General features: G+C 36.8%; 1 protein-coding gene across 1 annotated transcript in view; it reads left to right on the plus strand.

The window, feature by feature from the left end:
- The window catches only part of LOC125870590 (uncharacterized), a 76,735-nt gene extending 58,926 nt beyond the window's left edge, over positions 1 to 17,809 (plus strand). Inside the window, exons 44-63 of the mRNA XM_049551048.1 lie at positions 76 to 345; positions 437 to 643; positions 1,050 to 1,104; positions 2,338 to 2,468; positions 2,675 to 3,157; positions 3,233 to 4,051; positions 4,210 to 4,286; positions 7,107 to 7,557; positions 7,631 to 7,717; positions 8,538 to 8,690; positions 8,798 to 8,982; positions 9,759 to 10,286; positions 10,409 to 10,586; positions 10,688 to 10,830; positions 10,914 to 11,040; positions 11,549 to 11,770; positions 12,989 to 13,345; positions 16,373 to 16,531; positions 16,656 to 16,943; positions 17,125 to 17,809. Of these exons, the coding sequence (XP_049407005.1) occupies positions 76 to 345; positions 437 to 643; positions 1,050 to 1,104; positions 2,338 to 2,468; positions 2,675 to 3,157; positions 3,233 to 4,051; positions 4,210 to 4,286; positions 7,107 to 7,557; positions 7,631 to 7,717; positions 8,538 to 8,690; positions 8,798 to 8,982; positions 9,759 to 10,286; positions 10,409 to 10,586; positions 10,688 to 10,830; positions 10,914 to 11,040; positions 11,549 to 11,770; positions 12,989 to 13,345; positions 16,373 to 16,531; positions 16,656 to 16,943; positions 17,125 to 17,250 (5,046 nt within the window). The 3' untranslated portion in view covers positions 17,251 to 17,809. The remainder of the gene's footprint in view (positions 1 to 75; positions 346 to 436; positions 644 to 1,049; positions 1,105 to 2,337; positions 2,469 to 2,674; positions 3,158 to 3,232; positions 4,052 to 4,209; positions 4,287 to 7,106; positions 7,558 to 7,630; positions 7,718 to 8,537; positions 8,691 to 8,797; positions 8,983 to 9,758; positions 10,287 to 10,408; positions 10,587 to 10,687; positions 10,831 to 10,913; positions 11,041 to 11,548; positions 11,771 to 12,988; positions 13,346 to 16,372; positions 16,532 to 16,655; positions 16,944 to 17,124) is intronic.

Consider the following 17,809-nt stretch of genomic DNA (forward strand, 5'->3'; position numbering starts at 1 on the left):
CAATGGGTGATGCTCAAGATATTCTTCAGTTATTGTTGAAATGTTTCAATTTCTGATTATTTCTTGCTTCTGCAGGAAGCTCGTCGTGGGGATGCACATCAAGATAATACTAGTTTTGTGGCACTTGATGATGATGATTTTCGGATGGTGGTGGTCGAGAATAAACTTGGATGTGATATGTACCTGAAAAAAGTTGAGCAAAACTCAGATGCATTTGAGTTACTGCCTCCTGATAATTCTGTTTCTGTATGGATTCCACCTACAAGGTATTCTGATAGATTAAATGTTGCCAATGAATCAAGGGAACCTCGACGTTATGCTGCTGTTCAGATAGTTGAAGCCAAGGTTGTCGACCTACTGATTTCTATGAGTGTGGTTTGCTGTCAATGAACTTTAGTTACTTGTGAGGTTCTCATTTTGTTTCTCTCTCTAACAGGGACTGCCTGTCAATGATGACGGCAATAGCCATAACTTTTTCTGTGCTTTGCGCTTGGTTGTGGAAAATCAGGATTCAAATCAACAAAAGCTTTTTCCTCAGAGTGCAAGGACCAAATGTGTGAAGCCACTAATTACTAGAAAAAATAATGTGGATGAAGCCACTGCTAAATGGAGTGAACTCTTCATATTTGAAGTTCCTATGAAGGTAATCAGCTGATTGGAGTAAAGAGAGATGTGTACTTCTAGAAATTTCTTTGTTTCCCCATTTGCATAGTTAACTTTCATATGAAATGGAAATAAGAGTAGAAGGGCGAGAACAAGGTATCCTTAAAAAAGATGGAGGATATGTATAGCTGTTTTAGTAGAGCCCTTCCCATATCTTTGGAGGTCTTTCAAGGCTATTCTTGAACACCATAAGGTAGTCTTAAACAGAATGCTCAAAAACCTGTTCTATTCCATGAATAACCTGAAGAAATGATCCTACATGAACATTCTCAGTTTTGTTTCAGTCCAAATCCTCCACCTGTACTGGGAGCATTACGATTACGTTCCTTTTGGCACTTCCGATATGCATTTGTCATTCTTGTAATCAACCTTTCATTTTCTTATAGGGGCTGGCAAAGCTGGAAGTGGAGGTGACAAACCTTTCAGCGAAGGCCGGAAAAGGTAAATTGGTGCTTTGAAGCATATAATTCTTCCATATAAACTCCTATTCTTGCTTGATTTGTCAAGGTAACTGGAAATTTAGAATTCGAAACTCCCTTTGCATATTGATTTTATGCTTTAAGGCCTCGTTTGTTTGCATTTAATGAAGGTCTTAATCTTAATCATTCATATCTCAGTCATTAAGTCTATTTGTTTTTTAGGGCTGAATCTTAATCGTTCAGTGCATTTGTTCTTATAATTTTACTACCACTTAATGGGACTGAATCATTCAGATGCCTATTCAAAGGTTTCTACAAAAATGGCATGCACTTCATCACTACTCCATCCATTTTCACCAGTAACCGGCCCATCATTATCAACTGACACAACTCACCACCTAGAACCACTATAATCAGCCACAACCACCACCACCACCACCACCACCAATCATGTAAGTTGTCACACCATCATTAGCGACCATTTTCAATCACCATCACTTTTAGCCATCACTCTCGTCAACCACAATTATTAGTTTCCACCACCATCTACCACGACCAACAATCACTGTTAATCACTATTGTCAGTCACAATCACAATTAGCTACTACCAAGAACCAGCACCGGCACCCAATGGCCAATACAATCCTCAATCAGCAGCCACAACTGCTATTGCTAGCGATCATCACCTCCTACTGTCATTGGTTATTTAAAAATAATTTATTGGTAGAATGTTAGATCAATTTAATATTTTACTTAAATTTTATTTTATTTATTTTTTAAATAAAAACATTTTTTATATATTCAAATATTGTTAAAACAAGCATCACATGTGCATTAAGATTCAGACAATCTTAATATTCAAATGTGCATTCAGATTCAGACAAATCAAAATTGGAGGGGAAAAACATTAATGTTTCAATTTTTCTATAGCTTAACTGAAAATGAACTATATTCTCTCTGAAGGATTATTCATCAGATTAATGCAGTAGTATGCAGAACTCAAAGTTTCTTTATTGCAGATAATCTCATGATTTGGAGTTATTATTTTCTGTTCTTAGCTAATTTTATCACTTCAGTGCACCTTAGCGGCTTAGCATCCCTCATTCTACTCCATCTCTTTAACAATATTTTTTTTTGGTCCCAGAAAAGCTAAATAGTAGGTTGACTTCTCCAAAATCAGATCAGCAAGGCTGAATTTTGTTTTTAATTAAATTATAAGATTCTAAAATTTGTAGTTTGAATATGGTCAACACAGGTGAGGTTGTTGGCGCGTCGTCATTTTCCGTTGGACATGGTCCAAGTATTTTAAAGAAGGTTGCTTCACTCAGAATGCTGCATCAAGTGTCTGATGTTGAAAACTTTGGATGTTATCCTCTAAGAAAAAGGGTTAGTTGCACTGCTGGCTCTTTTGTCTTGGTTCTTTTTTTATTCTATAATTTTTTCCCTATAATTCTCCACTATTAAACATATCAGGATACATCATATGTGTAGATTTTTTTTCCATCTGTTTTTTTAACGAATGCATCTCAACTTGGAAATTTTACTGTGGTCAATATTACCTCCTTGTGTACTCATATTAATATCATTTCTAGGGCCAACTTAACAGTAATGACACAAATTCTTGTGGCTGCCTTTTTGTCTCAACAACTTACTTTGAGAAGAAAATGGCATTAAACTATGAAAATGATGAAGGAGAAAAGGCTGGTGCTAGTGATATAGGGTTTTGGGTAGGACTTACACCCAAAGGTCCATGGGAGAGCATCCGCTCCTTCCTACCCCTGTCAGTGGTCACCAAAACACTGGGCGATGATTATGTGGCTTTGGAGGTTGTCACCAAAAATGGAAAAAAACACGTAATTTTCCGGGCTCTCGCTACAATTAGCAATGATTCAGATATCACATTGGATATTTCATCATGTCATGAGTCTATGATTCATACTCAAGATCTGTCTTCAGAAGGTCGAAATTATAGCATATTTGTTGAAGAGATTTTTGAGAATCAACGGAATCATCCAGTTTCTGGTGTAAAAGACCCAGGGCGGTGGAGCACTAGGGATTTCGCTTATTCCTCAAATGTGAGTATACACTGACTTCTGCTTTTAGTTAATGTTGATTAGCTTTTGTTGACCTTTTCCTCTTCTATCATGAAGGACTTTTTTGAACCTACCCTACCTCCTGGATGGAAATGGATATCATCTTGGACTGTTGACAAATCTCAGTTTGTTGACGTTGATGGATGGGCCTATGGGCCTGATTTTCAAACCTTGAGGTGGCCACCAAATTCTCCCAAGTGTAGCACAAAGTCAGCTCACAATACTGTCCGTCGAAGACGTTGGACTCGTACAAGGGAGCAAGTTAAGGAGAGGGGTGCAAATAACACAGACAATATTGTCACATGTCCTGGTTCTTCTGCTATCTTACCTTGGACATGCATCTCCAAGGGCTCTAACCACTGTTTACAAGTCCGTCCATGCCTTGGTTATTCTCAGACTCCTTATTCATGGGGTCGTCCTATTGCTGTGGGCTCTGCCTTCGCCTTGGGTAAGGACCAAACGCCTATTGAGAGCAGTACACTTTCCCGACAAAATACTGTAAGGCATGGAAACAAGATGCCTATTTCTGCACTGAAGCTAAACCAGCTTGAGAAAATGGATCTACTTTTGTGTTGTCCTGGTGGCAGTGGTAAGCAGCTTTGGCTCTGTGTTGGTACAGATGCATCAGTTCTACATACAGAGCTAAATGCCCCGGTTTATGATTGGAAGCTATCAATTAGTTCTCCCTTGAAGTTGGAGAATCGGCTTCCTTGTGGAGCTGACTTTACGATTTGGGAAAAATTGAAAGATGGAAACACTGTAGAGCGACATCGGGGTTTTATGGCATCACGGGAGACCGTGCACATATATTCTGCTGATGTGCGGAATCCTATATATCTGATGTTATTTGTTCAAGGTGGTTGGGTTATGGAAAAGGTAGATGTTCTTGAAGTAAATATGTGCATATTTATGCTTCTGGATATAATACTTCTGTCCTCACACAGACGCACACATGCACATAGCATTTGTACATGTTAAGAAAAGGCTTTTGTTTGTAGACCTGCTCTGATCTACTTTTTCCTCCATGCAAACAGGACTCTGTACTGATCTTGGATCTTACGAATAATAATCATGCTTCCTCATTTTCTATGGTTCACCAGCAAAGGAAAAGGTGTGTATTGTCTTACGTTTTGCTAGAAGCATATGCACCAAGAAATGGCTCCAACATTCTCACTGCACTCTCTTTTTGCATTCAAAATTGGCAGCAGAAAAAATGGCCATCAATATAGAACTTGGGAAAATATTTGAAAGAAACAAACAAAATAAGTACGTCGAACTATCAATTGTACCTCAAACTAGAATTAGTTGGTGTTGGCTATATTAATCCTTCGTATCATCATCTCTAAAAATAAATATGCATTATACCAATTATAATAATAGATCATTCTAAAAAAAATAATAAAAATAATAGGTCATTCACTATAGGGATGTGGCAAGAACACTATTGATAACAAAATAAGTGGAAGATAGTTTATCATGATGTACTGGGTGGAATAGTCTAGGTGCACAAGCTGGTATGAACAATAGCATTGTTTTAAAGAAAAGAGTTTAGCATGATGTTTTGTCAAATTATTCCCATTGATTAAATACTCTGACAGTTATTAATAAGGCCAAAACCATAAAACTCACCTTAATGCAAAACTAATTAGGCAACAAGCAAAGTAAGAGTGCCAAGAACTTTAAGCAAACAGATTTCCCTGCATGTAGAAACTAAGAAAAACAGAAAAAGATCACCTCTTTTCTAGTCTTATTAAAAATTGTTTTAAATTATTATGATTAATATTACTATTATTATCATTATCTTTTTCTTATCAAGTAAAAGATTTGATTACTATTAACAAGGTCAACTTGGCCATATGCAAGGGGTTTACCAAAAAAGGGGAAACCCTACGAAATATGATTCTCACCAAAAGACACTCAATCCTCAATACAAACAGGAACTGCATTGGTGCACAAGTAAAATATAAGGGAGCGGAGGCTACTCCTTAATTGAGCAAAATTCATCTCCACAGTCCACCCATTCAAAAACTCTCCTATTTTTCTCCCTCCAAGTGGCCCACATCAAAGCTAGAGGAGTTACATTCCATGCCTTGTGTATTCTTCTCTTAACTTCACTCTTCCACTTGAACAACCACTCCTTCACAGATCTTGGCATTACTCATGAAACACCAAACTATCTAAAATGTCCCGCCATAACCTTGTGGCTAGCTTGCAATGTAACAAAAGATGATCCATGTCCTCACCTGCCTCCTTACAGAGAAAACACCAACTTATGCAAACAACCTTTTACATGCTAACATTATCCGCCATAAATATCACCCCTCTAGCAGTTACCAAGGGAAGAAACACAACTTCCTTGGCAACTTAAGTATCCAAACCGAACTCAATGGAATGTTATCCTCCCCCCAACCAGAATCTTTCCATAGAAGGACTTAACAAAGAACACTTTGCTATTCTCCACCTTCCAACACAAAACATTGAGTCCGGTGACTGGCTGATTATGCTTATGAAGTAAAGCTAGCAATCTCTGAAGCTCTATCACCTCTCAATCTTGGAAATGGAAATCCCTCCTGAACCTCAGATCCCTAAAAGTATTTTCCCTTGTGTTCCCCTAACCTATTAAACAGATAATTCTCTTTGGCAAGAGATCCTATACAAGCCTGGGAAATCAACTTTTAGCATCAAGTTCCGCACTATTTTGTCCCCTAAAAACTAACTCTACTCCCCTCCCTCACCTTGAAGGAAATGTTATCATGGAAAGCTTTCCACCCCTTAATTACGTTCCTTATCATTATTATTATTGTTATTATTACATCAAAAAGAAAACATTCTGCCATTGAAATCAAAAGAGCCTACAAAATAGTGTTTTTTCTTGTAATGAAAATTGTAAGAAAATGGACATTGAGCATAACTCAACCTCAAAATGAGCCCGTGACTTTAGCATTGTCCGAAACCATATAAGAAGAGAACAATTTGTTCCCTCGACCAATATATGGTGCTTAACACCCCTTCCTCCTCGGATTAAGGATTGGACATTTGGTGCGTGAACAATATAATATGGGGGCGCAACATTAGGTAAATCATTAATAGAGATGTGTCTAGCTCTAATACCATCTTTTAAAAAATGGATATTGGGTCTAACTCAACCTCAAAAGTTAGTTCATGAGTTTAGGATGCACAAGACCATAGAAGAGGCAACATTATTCCCCCAACTAATATGGGACACTTAACAAACTTAAAGTTAGATACTTTAAGCTTTTTGTTAAAATTAATAGAACCTTGATTGGATGTGGTGAAAATAAACTCTATGACTAGTAAAGTTTGAAATGTATTACCTGTGTTTATTAAATGCTTTGGGTTTGAATAGGAAAATGTCCATTCTTCATTCTCAATACTATCATATGTGATGCACATCCCTACAATCTAGACCAAATAGAAAAATCTGGTTTGATACTCCTCGCTCTATAATATGAATAATCTGAATTAGTAGTTTCCATGAGCTTCTCTGTTTCTATTGACCTTTAAGAAAAATAATTTGCATATGATCTTAGAATTCTGAAGAGGAGCTATATCAATGTGCTTCTCACTTTTCACCTGAATGGTAACTTTGCCCCTTTCCTTTTGCTTCCCTTATTTTCCTCTTCCAATGTGAATCAGTGAGTGTTACATGGGTGAACTCATTGGCAGAAGCTGGTTTCAGTGGTTTATCAATCTGGTTTCAGGAGTGAAAAGCTAGACCTCAGTCTTTCAATTACGTAGAAGCTGCATTTCTTACATAAGTTAAATAAGAAAAACTATGTTTCTATGCCAAGTGGAAATAGGTCTCTTTGTGCGTATTTACACACACACACTCCATGATTTACTCAGAAATTATCTGTTTACGGGAGACTATGTGTGATTCTAATTTTATGTGAGGTGGTGCCTTGTATAGGAGGTTGCGCGTTAGTGTTGAACGTGACATGGGAGGAACTACTGCTGCTCCTAAAACCATACGATTCTTTGTTCCATATTGGATTAGCAACGACTCATTCTTATATTTGGCTTATCAAGTTGTGGAAATTGAACCATTGGAAAGCTCAGATGTAGATTCACTTTCTCTTTCCAGAGCTGTCAAATCAGCTAAACTAGCACTGAAAAACCCCCCTACTTCAGTGAGTAGACAGATTGGTGCAAGGAAAAACATTCAAGTACTTGAAGTTATTGAAGATTCGAGTCCAACTCCCAGCATGCTTTCTCCACAACACTATGTTGGCCGTGGTGGTGTCATGCTGTTTTCATCACGTAATGATGCCTATCTTTCGTCCCGGGTGGGCATCGCTGTCGCTCTACAAAATTCTGAGAACTTCAGTTCTGGGATATCTCTTCTTGAGCTGGAAAAGAAGGTAACATGGATAAACATTGGTTTATTCACAATGGATAAAATTATGACACTCAATAAACTTGGATTTCCTGCAGCAACGTGTTGATGTCAAGGCCTTTGGTGTGAATGGATTTTATTACAAGCTTTCGGTGGTGCTGCGCATGACTTCAGACAGAACAAAGGTATCCTCAATTGTTGTAACTCCTTATCATATTAACTGGGTGAGTTTTCCCTCATGAATATAGGAGCTTATTTGAGTAGTCAAGTATCCTGCACTTGACATACAACTACATCGAAAAACTGTGTTTTTATTTGTATGAATTTACAGCACGCAAGCCTTTTCTACTAGTTTGCTAATCCACACCCTTTGAGACTGTAACATGTCTGGCCCCTCCGACAAACACCAGATTTGTGTATATTAATAAATTTATGTATTTATTAAAATTAAAGATATGCCTAGCCTCTTTGTTTGTTCTGGCACTAAATTAGTCACAGAAAAGTCAAAGAAAAACTACGATGTCCATCATTAAGTAATGCTCATAAATACACCGCTACCATTCTGAACAAAAAGACTATGCTAAAGTAGGATTTGCCTTTGGCTTTGGCAACAGGTTAAAAAAAAACCAACATTAAAGTAGGAAAATTTTCTCTCAGTTAAGGTTTCTCAACATTAGGCATCATATTAGAAAATCCATTGCTCCCAACTTGCAGAGTTGCAAGCGCGGGATCGAAGCATCAGAATAATACAAAATTTTACTCTCAGTACCAAGTTGTTAGGAGTTGTGACATTAAGTGAGAAAATCAATTATTGTGCATAAAATGGTTAGTCTTTGAAGGATGTGCATAGGAATCACTTTTATATCCAGACCATATCCTAACCAACAGATCTGAAACATGTAATATCCATGTATTCTGAAATTGCTGGTCCTTGAAGAGGTCAAATGAAAAGTAATGACTGAGATGTCAATTTCATACTGAATGAGTTATTGGATTCATCTGCAGGTTGTGCATTTTCAACCACATAGCTTATTCATCAATAGGGTTGGATGTAGTGTGTGCTTGTGTCAGTGTGATTCTCAGTCAGTGGAGTGGATTCATCCTACAGATCCTCCAAAACATTTTTCATGGAAGTCTAATAAAGTGGAACTTTTAAAGGTTTGTATATAATCAACATTGTCCTTTCTGTTATTCATAATGTCCCTCAATGTAAAAGTTAGTATGTTGTTTTACATTCTTATGATCCATTTTTATTTTTCTCTCAGTTGCGGCTTGATGGATATGATTGGAGCCCACCATTTAGTATTGATAGTGAAGGTGTTATGTGTATTTGCTTGAAAAACCAGACCTCTCATAACCTAATGCATCTCAAGGTTGAAGTTAGAAGCGGAACAAAAAGTTCCCGCTATGAAGTTATACTTCGCCCCAATTCCTTCACCAGTCCTTACAGGTTTGACTGTCATCACATACTTCAGTTGTGATGCTTCTTCCCTTTGGGTTTGACATTTAATCCTTGAGTTGTGTCATTAATTTCTTCTGATTTTAGGTGTTCGTATTGTACTTCATTCTAGTGAGATAGCACCATCCTGTTTGGTGTTGTCTTCAATATTATTGGATGAGAGAAAATCCATACTTTTTCTAAGCTTGAGATAGAATGTCGCCAGTGATAGAGATACCAAGGCCTGTAAAGCTTGTCTCTTTTTCTTCCCATCCTTGGGGAACTTTTATAAATTGTATTTTAGTATGGTTGGATGATCTCAGTTTCATCTCAACAGATTTTCTTATCTTCTCTTTCCCTTTTTTCTTTTTAACAGCAACCAATAACTTTTGATGATCTGGGTCCGTTTAATTATCCTGTTTAAACTGACATTTGTATTAAGTTCGTTGGTTAATATGCAATAACCAAACCTGTTGAATTAGTCATCTATACTAGAGTAGAGAGATGAACCAAGTGCTCTGAACATTAGAACCGGAGAGTGCTGCTTTATTCATAATGATGAGGAGACATGTCATTCTTTTTTATCTTGCTTGTTCTCCTCCTTGTTTCAGATCACATGTGTCCTTTGTCATTTATGAAATGGCTGCCAGGATATAGGACAGTTAGAGTTGACCATTGACTTCTTCTGACATTATATCTTTCTTTACTTTCAGTACATTAAAGATTATCAGATTGGAATATTCTGTCATGATCTTCTCTGAAAAATTACTGACTAATTGTGTTTGCAGGGTCGAAAATCGCTCATTGTTTTTTCCTATACGTTTCCGGCAAGTCGATGGTGCTAACGATTCATGGAAATTCCTTCCTCCCAATGCTTCAGCGTCATTTTCCTGGGAAGATCTTGGTCGCCGACGATTGTTGGAAGTCATGATTGATGGATCTGATCCTGCTGCATCACTGACTTATAATATTGATGAGATATTTGATCATCACCCCATCCATGTTTCTGGAGGACCAAAGAAAGCTTTACATGTCATAATCCAAAAGGAAGAGAAAGTTAATGTAGTCAAAATCAGTGATTGGATGCCTGAAAATGCAACCTACTCTATTTTGAATAGAAGTCTTTCTTTGTCTTCTGGAAGTAGTTCTGTGTCAGAGCAAACACTTTCCAACTCAGAGAGTGAATTCCATGTCATTATTGAGGTCGCGGAGCTTGGATTATCTGTTATTGATCATACGCCAGAAGAGATACTATATCTGTCGGTGCAGAGTCTTGTGCTCTCATATTCAACAGGATTGGGGTCTGGAGTTAGCCGGTAATAATATATTTGTTTCTTCTATTTATGTGATGGAGGCTATACTATGTTATTTCTTCTCAAACTTACAATAACTATCTATGAAGATACTTATTTGACAGATCTCAAATTTTATGAGTCAGGTTAAAAGTAAGAATGAGGGGTATTCAAGTGGACAATCAGTTGCCTTTAACTCCAACCCCAGTTCTCTTCCGACCACAGAGAGTTGGACAAGAGAATGATTATGTTTTGAAATTTTCACTGACGCAGCAATCTAATGGATCGTTAGATCTGTGTGCATATCCATACATAGGTTTCCAAGTTAGTAGATGAATCCATTGCTCTTTTCTGAAAGTATGTTCCCATGTATTCATTTTTGCTGTTCTTAGTTTTGCTAATATCATGGGGCACATTTCTTTCAGGGACCTGAAAATTCTGCCTTTCTAATTAAAATTCATGAACCAATAATTTGGCGACTTCATGGGATGATTCAACAAACCAATCTTACTCGATTGTACGATACAGAAACTACTTCAGTGTCTGTTGATCCCATAATACAAATTGGGTAAAGGTTCAGTTCACTATGCTACTATTTAGTTTCTGAGGTGTCCTAAGCTTTTATTATAGAAGACCTTTTCTTATTGACAGTGTTCTCAACATATCCGAAGTACGCTTGAAGGTTTCTATGATCATGTCCCCAACACAACGGCCAGTGGGTGTTCTTGGGTTTTGGGCTAGTCTGATGACTGCACTTGGAAACACTGAAAATATGACTGTAAGCATTTTCTGGTGCTTCAACTTAAAGATTTGAATTTTTTGATTACTGGGGTTATAATCTGGGGTTCAGTTTGGAGTCCCGGATTCTACGATCAGGAATCCGAATGTTCTTATTGAGCTAGCTTAAAAACTACTTGTAAAAATAGATAACTTATTTAAAAAATAAACTACTAAAAGAGATAGACATCTCTCAAGTCCTAGGACCGTCGATAATTCTTTATTAGAAAAATCTACACCCTTTTATATGTGCATTGTATCATTAAGAAAAGTTTTGTGCTCATTTATTTACTTTGCGCAAATGAATCACTTATTAACAATTTATTCTTGCTCACCAACCACTTCAATGTTCAGCTTGCATGGTTATCATTTCTTTTTTTTCAATACTAGGACTATTATGTAAGATTGTTTTTTCCAACTTAGTGGTCAAGTCATTTTTTGGCAATCCCTTTGTAATCATAGCTGTTTAATTTGAATTTGATATGTGTGATTTTCTTATATCATATCAGGTGCGGATAAACCAAAGATTTGTGGAAAATATATGCACGAGGCATAGTGTTATGATTGGTAGTGCTATTGCGAACATCAAGAAGGATCTTCTTAGCCAGCCTCTCCAACTACTTTCTGGCCTTGATATATTAGGCAATGCCAGTAGCGCACTTGGACACATGAGTAAAGGTGTTGCTGCATTGTCGATGGATAAGAAATTTATTCAAAGTCGACAGAAACAGGTTCATCAATGTCTAACTTTTCTCTCAATTCATTTCTATTTTCTTGTCTGTCTTTTCTTTGTGCATTTTGCAAAAGATGAATGGAACTTTAAATACTCGAATGGCAATATAGTACCAAAAGACGTTCTAGCTCTTGGAAATATTGTTCAAAAGATAGGGAGGTGTAGGAATAAGAGAGTGCTGCAATTGAACTATGATCAATGAGATGGTGCATGACAACTTAACATGTTATTTAGCAGCGCTCTTTTTATAAAACTTTCCTCACTCCAGTTACTGTAGAGGAATTAATGGGATTGGATCATTGATTTACAATCCGAGTAAAATTGCTGAAATTTTGAAAATCTAAATCTTCGATTTTACCCATGACATGTAGGGTCCATTAAAATTCTTCCAAGGATGCACTCTGCCTTGTAATTATGGGAGACTACACAATCTGTGTAGCTAATTTTTATATATACAAATATGTTACCTTTCTCAATAAAAAAAAATCTTCATTTTTACCTTTTTTGTAATGTAAATAGTTTCCTCTTTATGACATGATTTGGGCATGTGAAAAGAAGATGCGCAGATGCTCCAGTGAGGAAGTGCGAGATGTTGGGTAAGTGGGTATGAGGAGAGGTAAAGGTAGGCTGAAAAAGTAATGGGGTGAGGTAATTAGACAAGACATGGTGCAACTTCTACTTTCCGAGGATATGACCTTAGATAGGAGAGTGGAGGTCACGGATTAGGGTAGAAGGGTAGTACGTAGTGGAGTGTTGTCTTGCTTCCCAGTGAGTTTAGGCTAGGTGGTGTTTGTCGTAGTATTAGATTTCTTCTTGTAGTGTCTTGCTATTGATTTCTATCACCATCTGTTGTTTATGGTATTTCGGTTACTGCAGTATTTTTTTGTTGTTACTGTTTTCGTATTAGTTGCTATGTTTTCTTCATTATCGTTTTCCTTCCCATTCTTTGATTTGTTGTACTCGAGCCGAGGGTCCTCTGGAAATTGCCTCTCTACCTCCACGAGGTAGTAGTAAGGTTTGCGTACACTCTACCCTCCCCAGACCCCACTTATTGGATTTTACTGGGTATGTTGTTGTTGTTGTTGACATTATAACATTTCCAGATAATGTCAGTTTCGTCCTTATTGTTATGTTACTACACTATATTTACATATATGTTGCGGAAGTTTAAATTCTATTTGGTATTCATTCTCACTGATCCATTCTTTTGTTTCAGGAAAGCAAAGGTGTGGAGGACTTTGGTGATGTTATTAGAGAAGGTGGAGGAGCATTTGCAAAGGGTCTCTTCCGAGGTGTCACCGGAATTTTAACAAAACCTTTGGAGGGTGCTAAAGCTTCAGGAGTTGAGGGTTTCGTACAGGGTGTGGGAAAAGGGTTACTTGGTGCTGCTGCTCAGCCTGTTAGTGGTGTTTTGGATCTTTTGTCAAAAACAACTGAAGGTGCCAATGCTATGAGAATGAAAATAGCATCTGCTATTGCTTCTGAAGATCAGCTCCTTCGAAGGAGGCTGCCTCGAGTGATAGGTGGTGATAATCTTGTTCGACCCTATGATGAGTATAAATCACAAGGACAGGTAGAGAACTTGGTTGTTACTTTGCTGTTGTGTCTCTTGTTTTTCTCTTCTTTCCTACTTTGTGGCATTCGAATATGCTTGAACATGAGATTTGATGAGGAAATATAGCAATATGCTATACATTAATTTGGACCAGCTATTATGGATCCTTGCTTCCTTTCTTTCCTACTATTTGACATACCAATATAATTGATCATAAGATCGAATGGGGAAGTACCAAATATTTGAGTCATTGAAATAGGAATAGTACCAGTGATGTGAATCTTAACTAAGTTAGTGGGAATTATAAGCTCCCTGTACTTGGAAATAATGGTAGATGATAGGTCCTTCCTATGGTCAAAACATTGTAGAGCAGAGAAAGTATGGCATTTTGGATGTGCACAATAAGATTCATGAGAGAGCATTGAGCATGAATCTTATTGTTAGTCAAGATAATATCTCTCTAACTAGCTAAATATAGAGCAATCTGAAGCTTCGTGTTGTACTAATTTTGCTACAGAAGAAGGTAAGCAACCATCTAAGGCATGCTGCTGAGATTTTCCTAAAGCCATAGTATAAGAGTCAAATAAAAGTCCTAAAGTCAGCATCATTTCTCAATAGGGAACAAGTAATAAAAGAATCTCTAGATGTTCGGTGGGAACCACACTAGTAACCTTAAAGTTATCAAAATGCTTTCCAAGTTCTATACATATTTTATTTCATCTCTTTAAGTCTTATTTCTAGTGCAGACCAGAAATGCAGTAGCAGTATAGTTATCAAAATATTTTCAAGTTATGTGGACACATTTTGTTTCCATCTCTTTAAGCCTTATTTCTAGTCAAACCAGAGGTGCATAATTGTGTTAATAGTAGGCTGCAAGCAGTAAATATTTTTCAATGGGTGGTTGCACCTGATCAACTGATTTATTATCTGAGCTGTTAGTTTCTGGTAATTCTTCAGTTACTCTGATGAAGTGTTAATATATACATGTAAATTCCAGTAATCTACTTGAAGAACCACAGAGCTGATTTTCACGAGAACTTTATATTGCCTCTATTCATTTTATGTGATACCATTTGATTGAAGACAGTTTAAGATGTTAACTCACTTGTGTATATATTTGTAGTAGTGAAAAATATTTATTAGCAGTTGAAAAATTAGTTTGATTGAGGAAACATTACATGGAAATTTAAACTTGAAGCAAGTTCAATTTGATGAATTTTTTTTTAAGTTGTATAAACTATTAGATCTAGGTGACAAAGTGATATATTCATTATTAAGGAAAGGGGCTAGTCTCCCTTTTTCCTTCCTTAGTTGTATTATTTAGTATTTGTGTCATATCTTATTTTTCAATTCTTACTTCTACTATCGCGTCATTTGTGTTGTCTATCTCGCTATTTTGTTGTCGTTATTTTCCTTCCTATCCTGCTTTGATTACTCTTTTTTGAGCCGAGGGTCTATCTAAAACGGCCTCTCTACCCCCTCAAAGGTCTGCCTGCATATATCCTACTTTCCGTAGAACCCAATTGTGGGACTGCACTGGGTATGTTGTTGTTGTGAATAGTGACCATTCCCGTGCAAGTCTTCTAGTTTATGGTTTCTGGAGAGATCTCAAATCTCATTTGTAAAATTCCCGTGTGTATAGCCACTAGCCAGTGATTCTTTTGCACAATTGTGAGAAATATGGGACAATAATATTATTGAATTGTGTATCTACATTATTACATTGAGACTCTATTTATAGACACTACTTTAGGCTCCTTTTCCAACTAGGGCACCACAATATAATCCTTTTCTAAGTAGGATTCTATAACTATTTCTATTCACATTCCTATTCGAAGTATATACTATTCTTGTTCCTATTCCTATTCTAACAGATTTGTTGGGTTATTGCTTTCTTAAATACCATGAGTATCTATAGACCCAATTATCGTGAGTTTTCCTAGATAATATCCGACCCTTCTTCCTCCGTTCCAACTCAATCTTATTTTAATTATGTAATTCCTACTTGCGCCTCATAAAATGAACTCCAGAATAAATTTGCAAAGAAGTAAATAGTTGAAGGGGTAATTCATAAAAAATAAGTGATTAAGATGCAAATTTAAAAAATAAAAAAAAAATGTACATGATTAAGGGTTCAAAAAACTCCCATTTCTTCTGTCCATATTGTTGTTTATTTTTGGGGAAAATACATATTTTGCGGCCTAAAATGTTACCAAAATGTCAGTTCTGGTTTTTGCTTTAAGCCCTAGCAGAATTTAGTGCTTTTCATCACTTCACCTTTAACAGCACCATGTTCTTATGTTTATTAAGATGAACTAAGTTATGCCATATAGGTTTGCCATCTTTATTCCAACTTCCTCTGTGTTATCAAGTATCTACACACGCATATGTTATAGTTATAGGGTGCCGCCCGTAGCCAACCCCTATATGCCAGCATTGGTGTTATAAGAAAACGTCAAATTGATTGTTGGGTCTGAACTAAATTATCTTCCAATTAAAAGGAAAAATAAATGGGTATAGTGATGAGCTAAGATTTGGTGAGTAGCTTGCACAAATTGTGGGTATACCTACAATGAAAGAATAGATTTGAGAATGAATTGCTTGCTTATTTCCCTCAAGCATTTTGGGGTTTATATAATAATGAGAAAGAATAGATTTGAAAATGAATTCCTTGCTTATTCCCTCAAGCATTTTGGGGTTTATATAATAATGTTTACAAGTAATCCTAATTTCTATATTTACAAGGAATAGGCTATAGACAATAAATAATTTCCTAATTCTCAACAGTACCACCAAAAAGTGTGTTAATGCAAAAGGCGAAACTGAGACAACGGTGCTACTCGATTGATATATGTAAAATGCGGATAGAACTGTTGCTACCAGATCAACTTTCCTCTTTGTGGACTACAAGAATGAAGTCTTTCAAGCGCTTCTTGTACATGTTTCCTTGTTCCTCATGTTTGCTTGTTACTTTAATGGTCGTATTTTTGGGTTGAGATTTACAGTCAAGTATAAACTAATAGTTATTCGCTTCCTTCTGTGAAGGCAATCTTGCAACTTGCAGAATCTGGATCATTTTTTGGCCAGGTTGACCTTTTCAGAGTACGTGCAAAGTTTGCCTTGACTGATGCCTATGAAGATCACTTCATGCTGCCTAAAGGAAGAATAATTCTTGTTACTCACCGGAGGGTCATCCTGTTGCAAGTAAGTGAATAGTCAGTTCACTTGAATAATTGAAAGGGGATTAGAACTCTTTTGCCAGCCTAGTTATGCACTATTTCATGCACTTGTCCCCTCACTGAAAATATTTTCTACTATTTGTTGCCAGCAACCTTCCAATCTTATTGCACAAAAGAAGTTCAATCCGGCTAGAGATCCATGTGCAGTTTTATGGGATGTCCTCTTGGAAGACCTGGTGACGATGGAATTAACTCATGGAAAGAAAGATCTTCCAAATGGTCCCCCTTCACGGCTTATAATGTATCTGCAAAGTCGAACTCTTGAGGCAAAGGACCAAGTTCGTGTTATAAAGTGTCATCGTGATTCGAATCAAGCGTTCGAAGTTTATTCTTCTATTGAGCAAGCAAGGAGCGTTTATGGACCAAGTCAGTCAAAGGTATATGCTTATGATTTGTGTAAGAAAGTATGAGTACTTTGTGATCAAGGACTAAGGTAACTCCAGAGTAGCAAAAGCTACTGAATACTTGGAAGATGCACAACAATTATGTGATTATTGCTGCTACTATTTGTCTATTCATGTATATATGTTTGTGTAATTGTTTTCCCCTGATATTCAGGCATTGGTTAAAACAAAAGTGACTAGACCATATTCTCCTTTTGCCGATGTGGTCAGCAGTGAAGGAATTTGCTCCTGGTCTCCTCAGCAGATGCCTACTTCAACTTTTGGAAGCAGTGAGCAGTGAAGCAATAAACAATGATGGTAGCAAAATGAAGGATGTTATGACCAACTAATATCATTTCAAGAAAGCTATCATTTTCCATTGCTAAAATGGCAGAACCCTCACAAGGTACAAGTGGCAAGAACCAGGACTAGTCACTTTTCATCTTCATAGTGTAGAAATGCATGTATATATAATATATCTGTGTCAGCATATCAGTAGGTGTGCTAGAAATATTAGGACCAGATAATACCCCGGAAACTTGTACAGCTTTTCTCGTCCCTTTTAAACCTATACCTATACTATAAGTAGATGGTGGCCTGAAACCCCATAATCCGGGAAAAACCCTATGCAACTAAGCTTCACCATGCTCCATTGCTTAGAATCTGTATAGCTTTTGATTTAACTTGTATGCCTCCATTAATCTGAATATTTCCTTAGATATATACGTAGTCTACGTATTAAGTCAAAACTGAAATTCTCAAAAAGGGGAAGTTTTTGTAGCAATTCCCTTGATGTTGTTGACTAATTTCTCAGCAGTTGCAAGTGAATTTCATTTCAAGTGGATTGTTTTTGTTTGTTA

This window comes from Solanum stenotomum, chromosome 7, assembly GCF_019186545.1.
Source record: "Solanum stenotomum isolate F172 chromosome 7, ASM1918654v1, whole genome shotgun sequence".
Taxonomy (NCBI): Eukaryota; Viridiplantae; Streptophyta; class Magnoliopsida; order Solanales; family Solanaceae; genus Solanum; species Solanum stenotomum.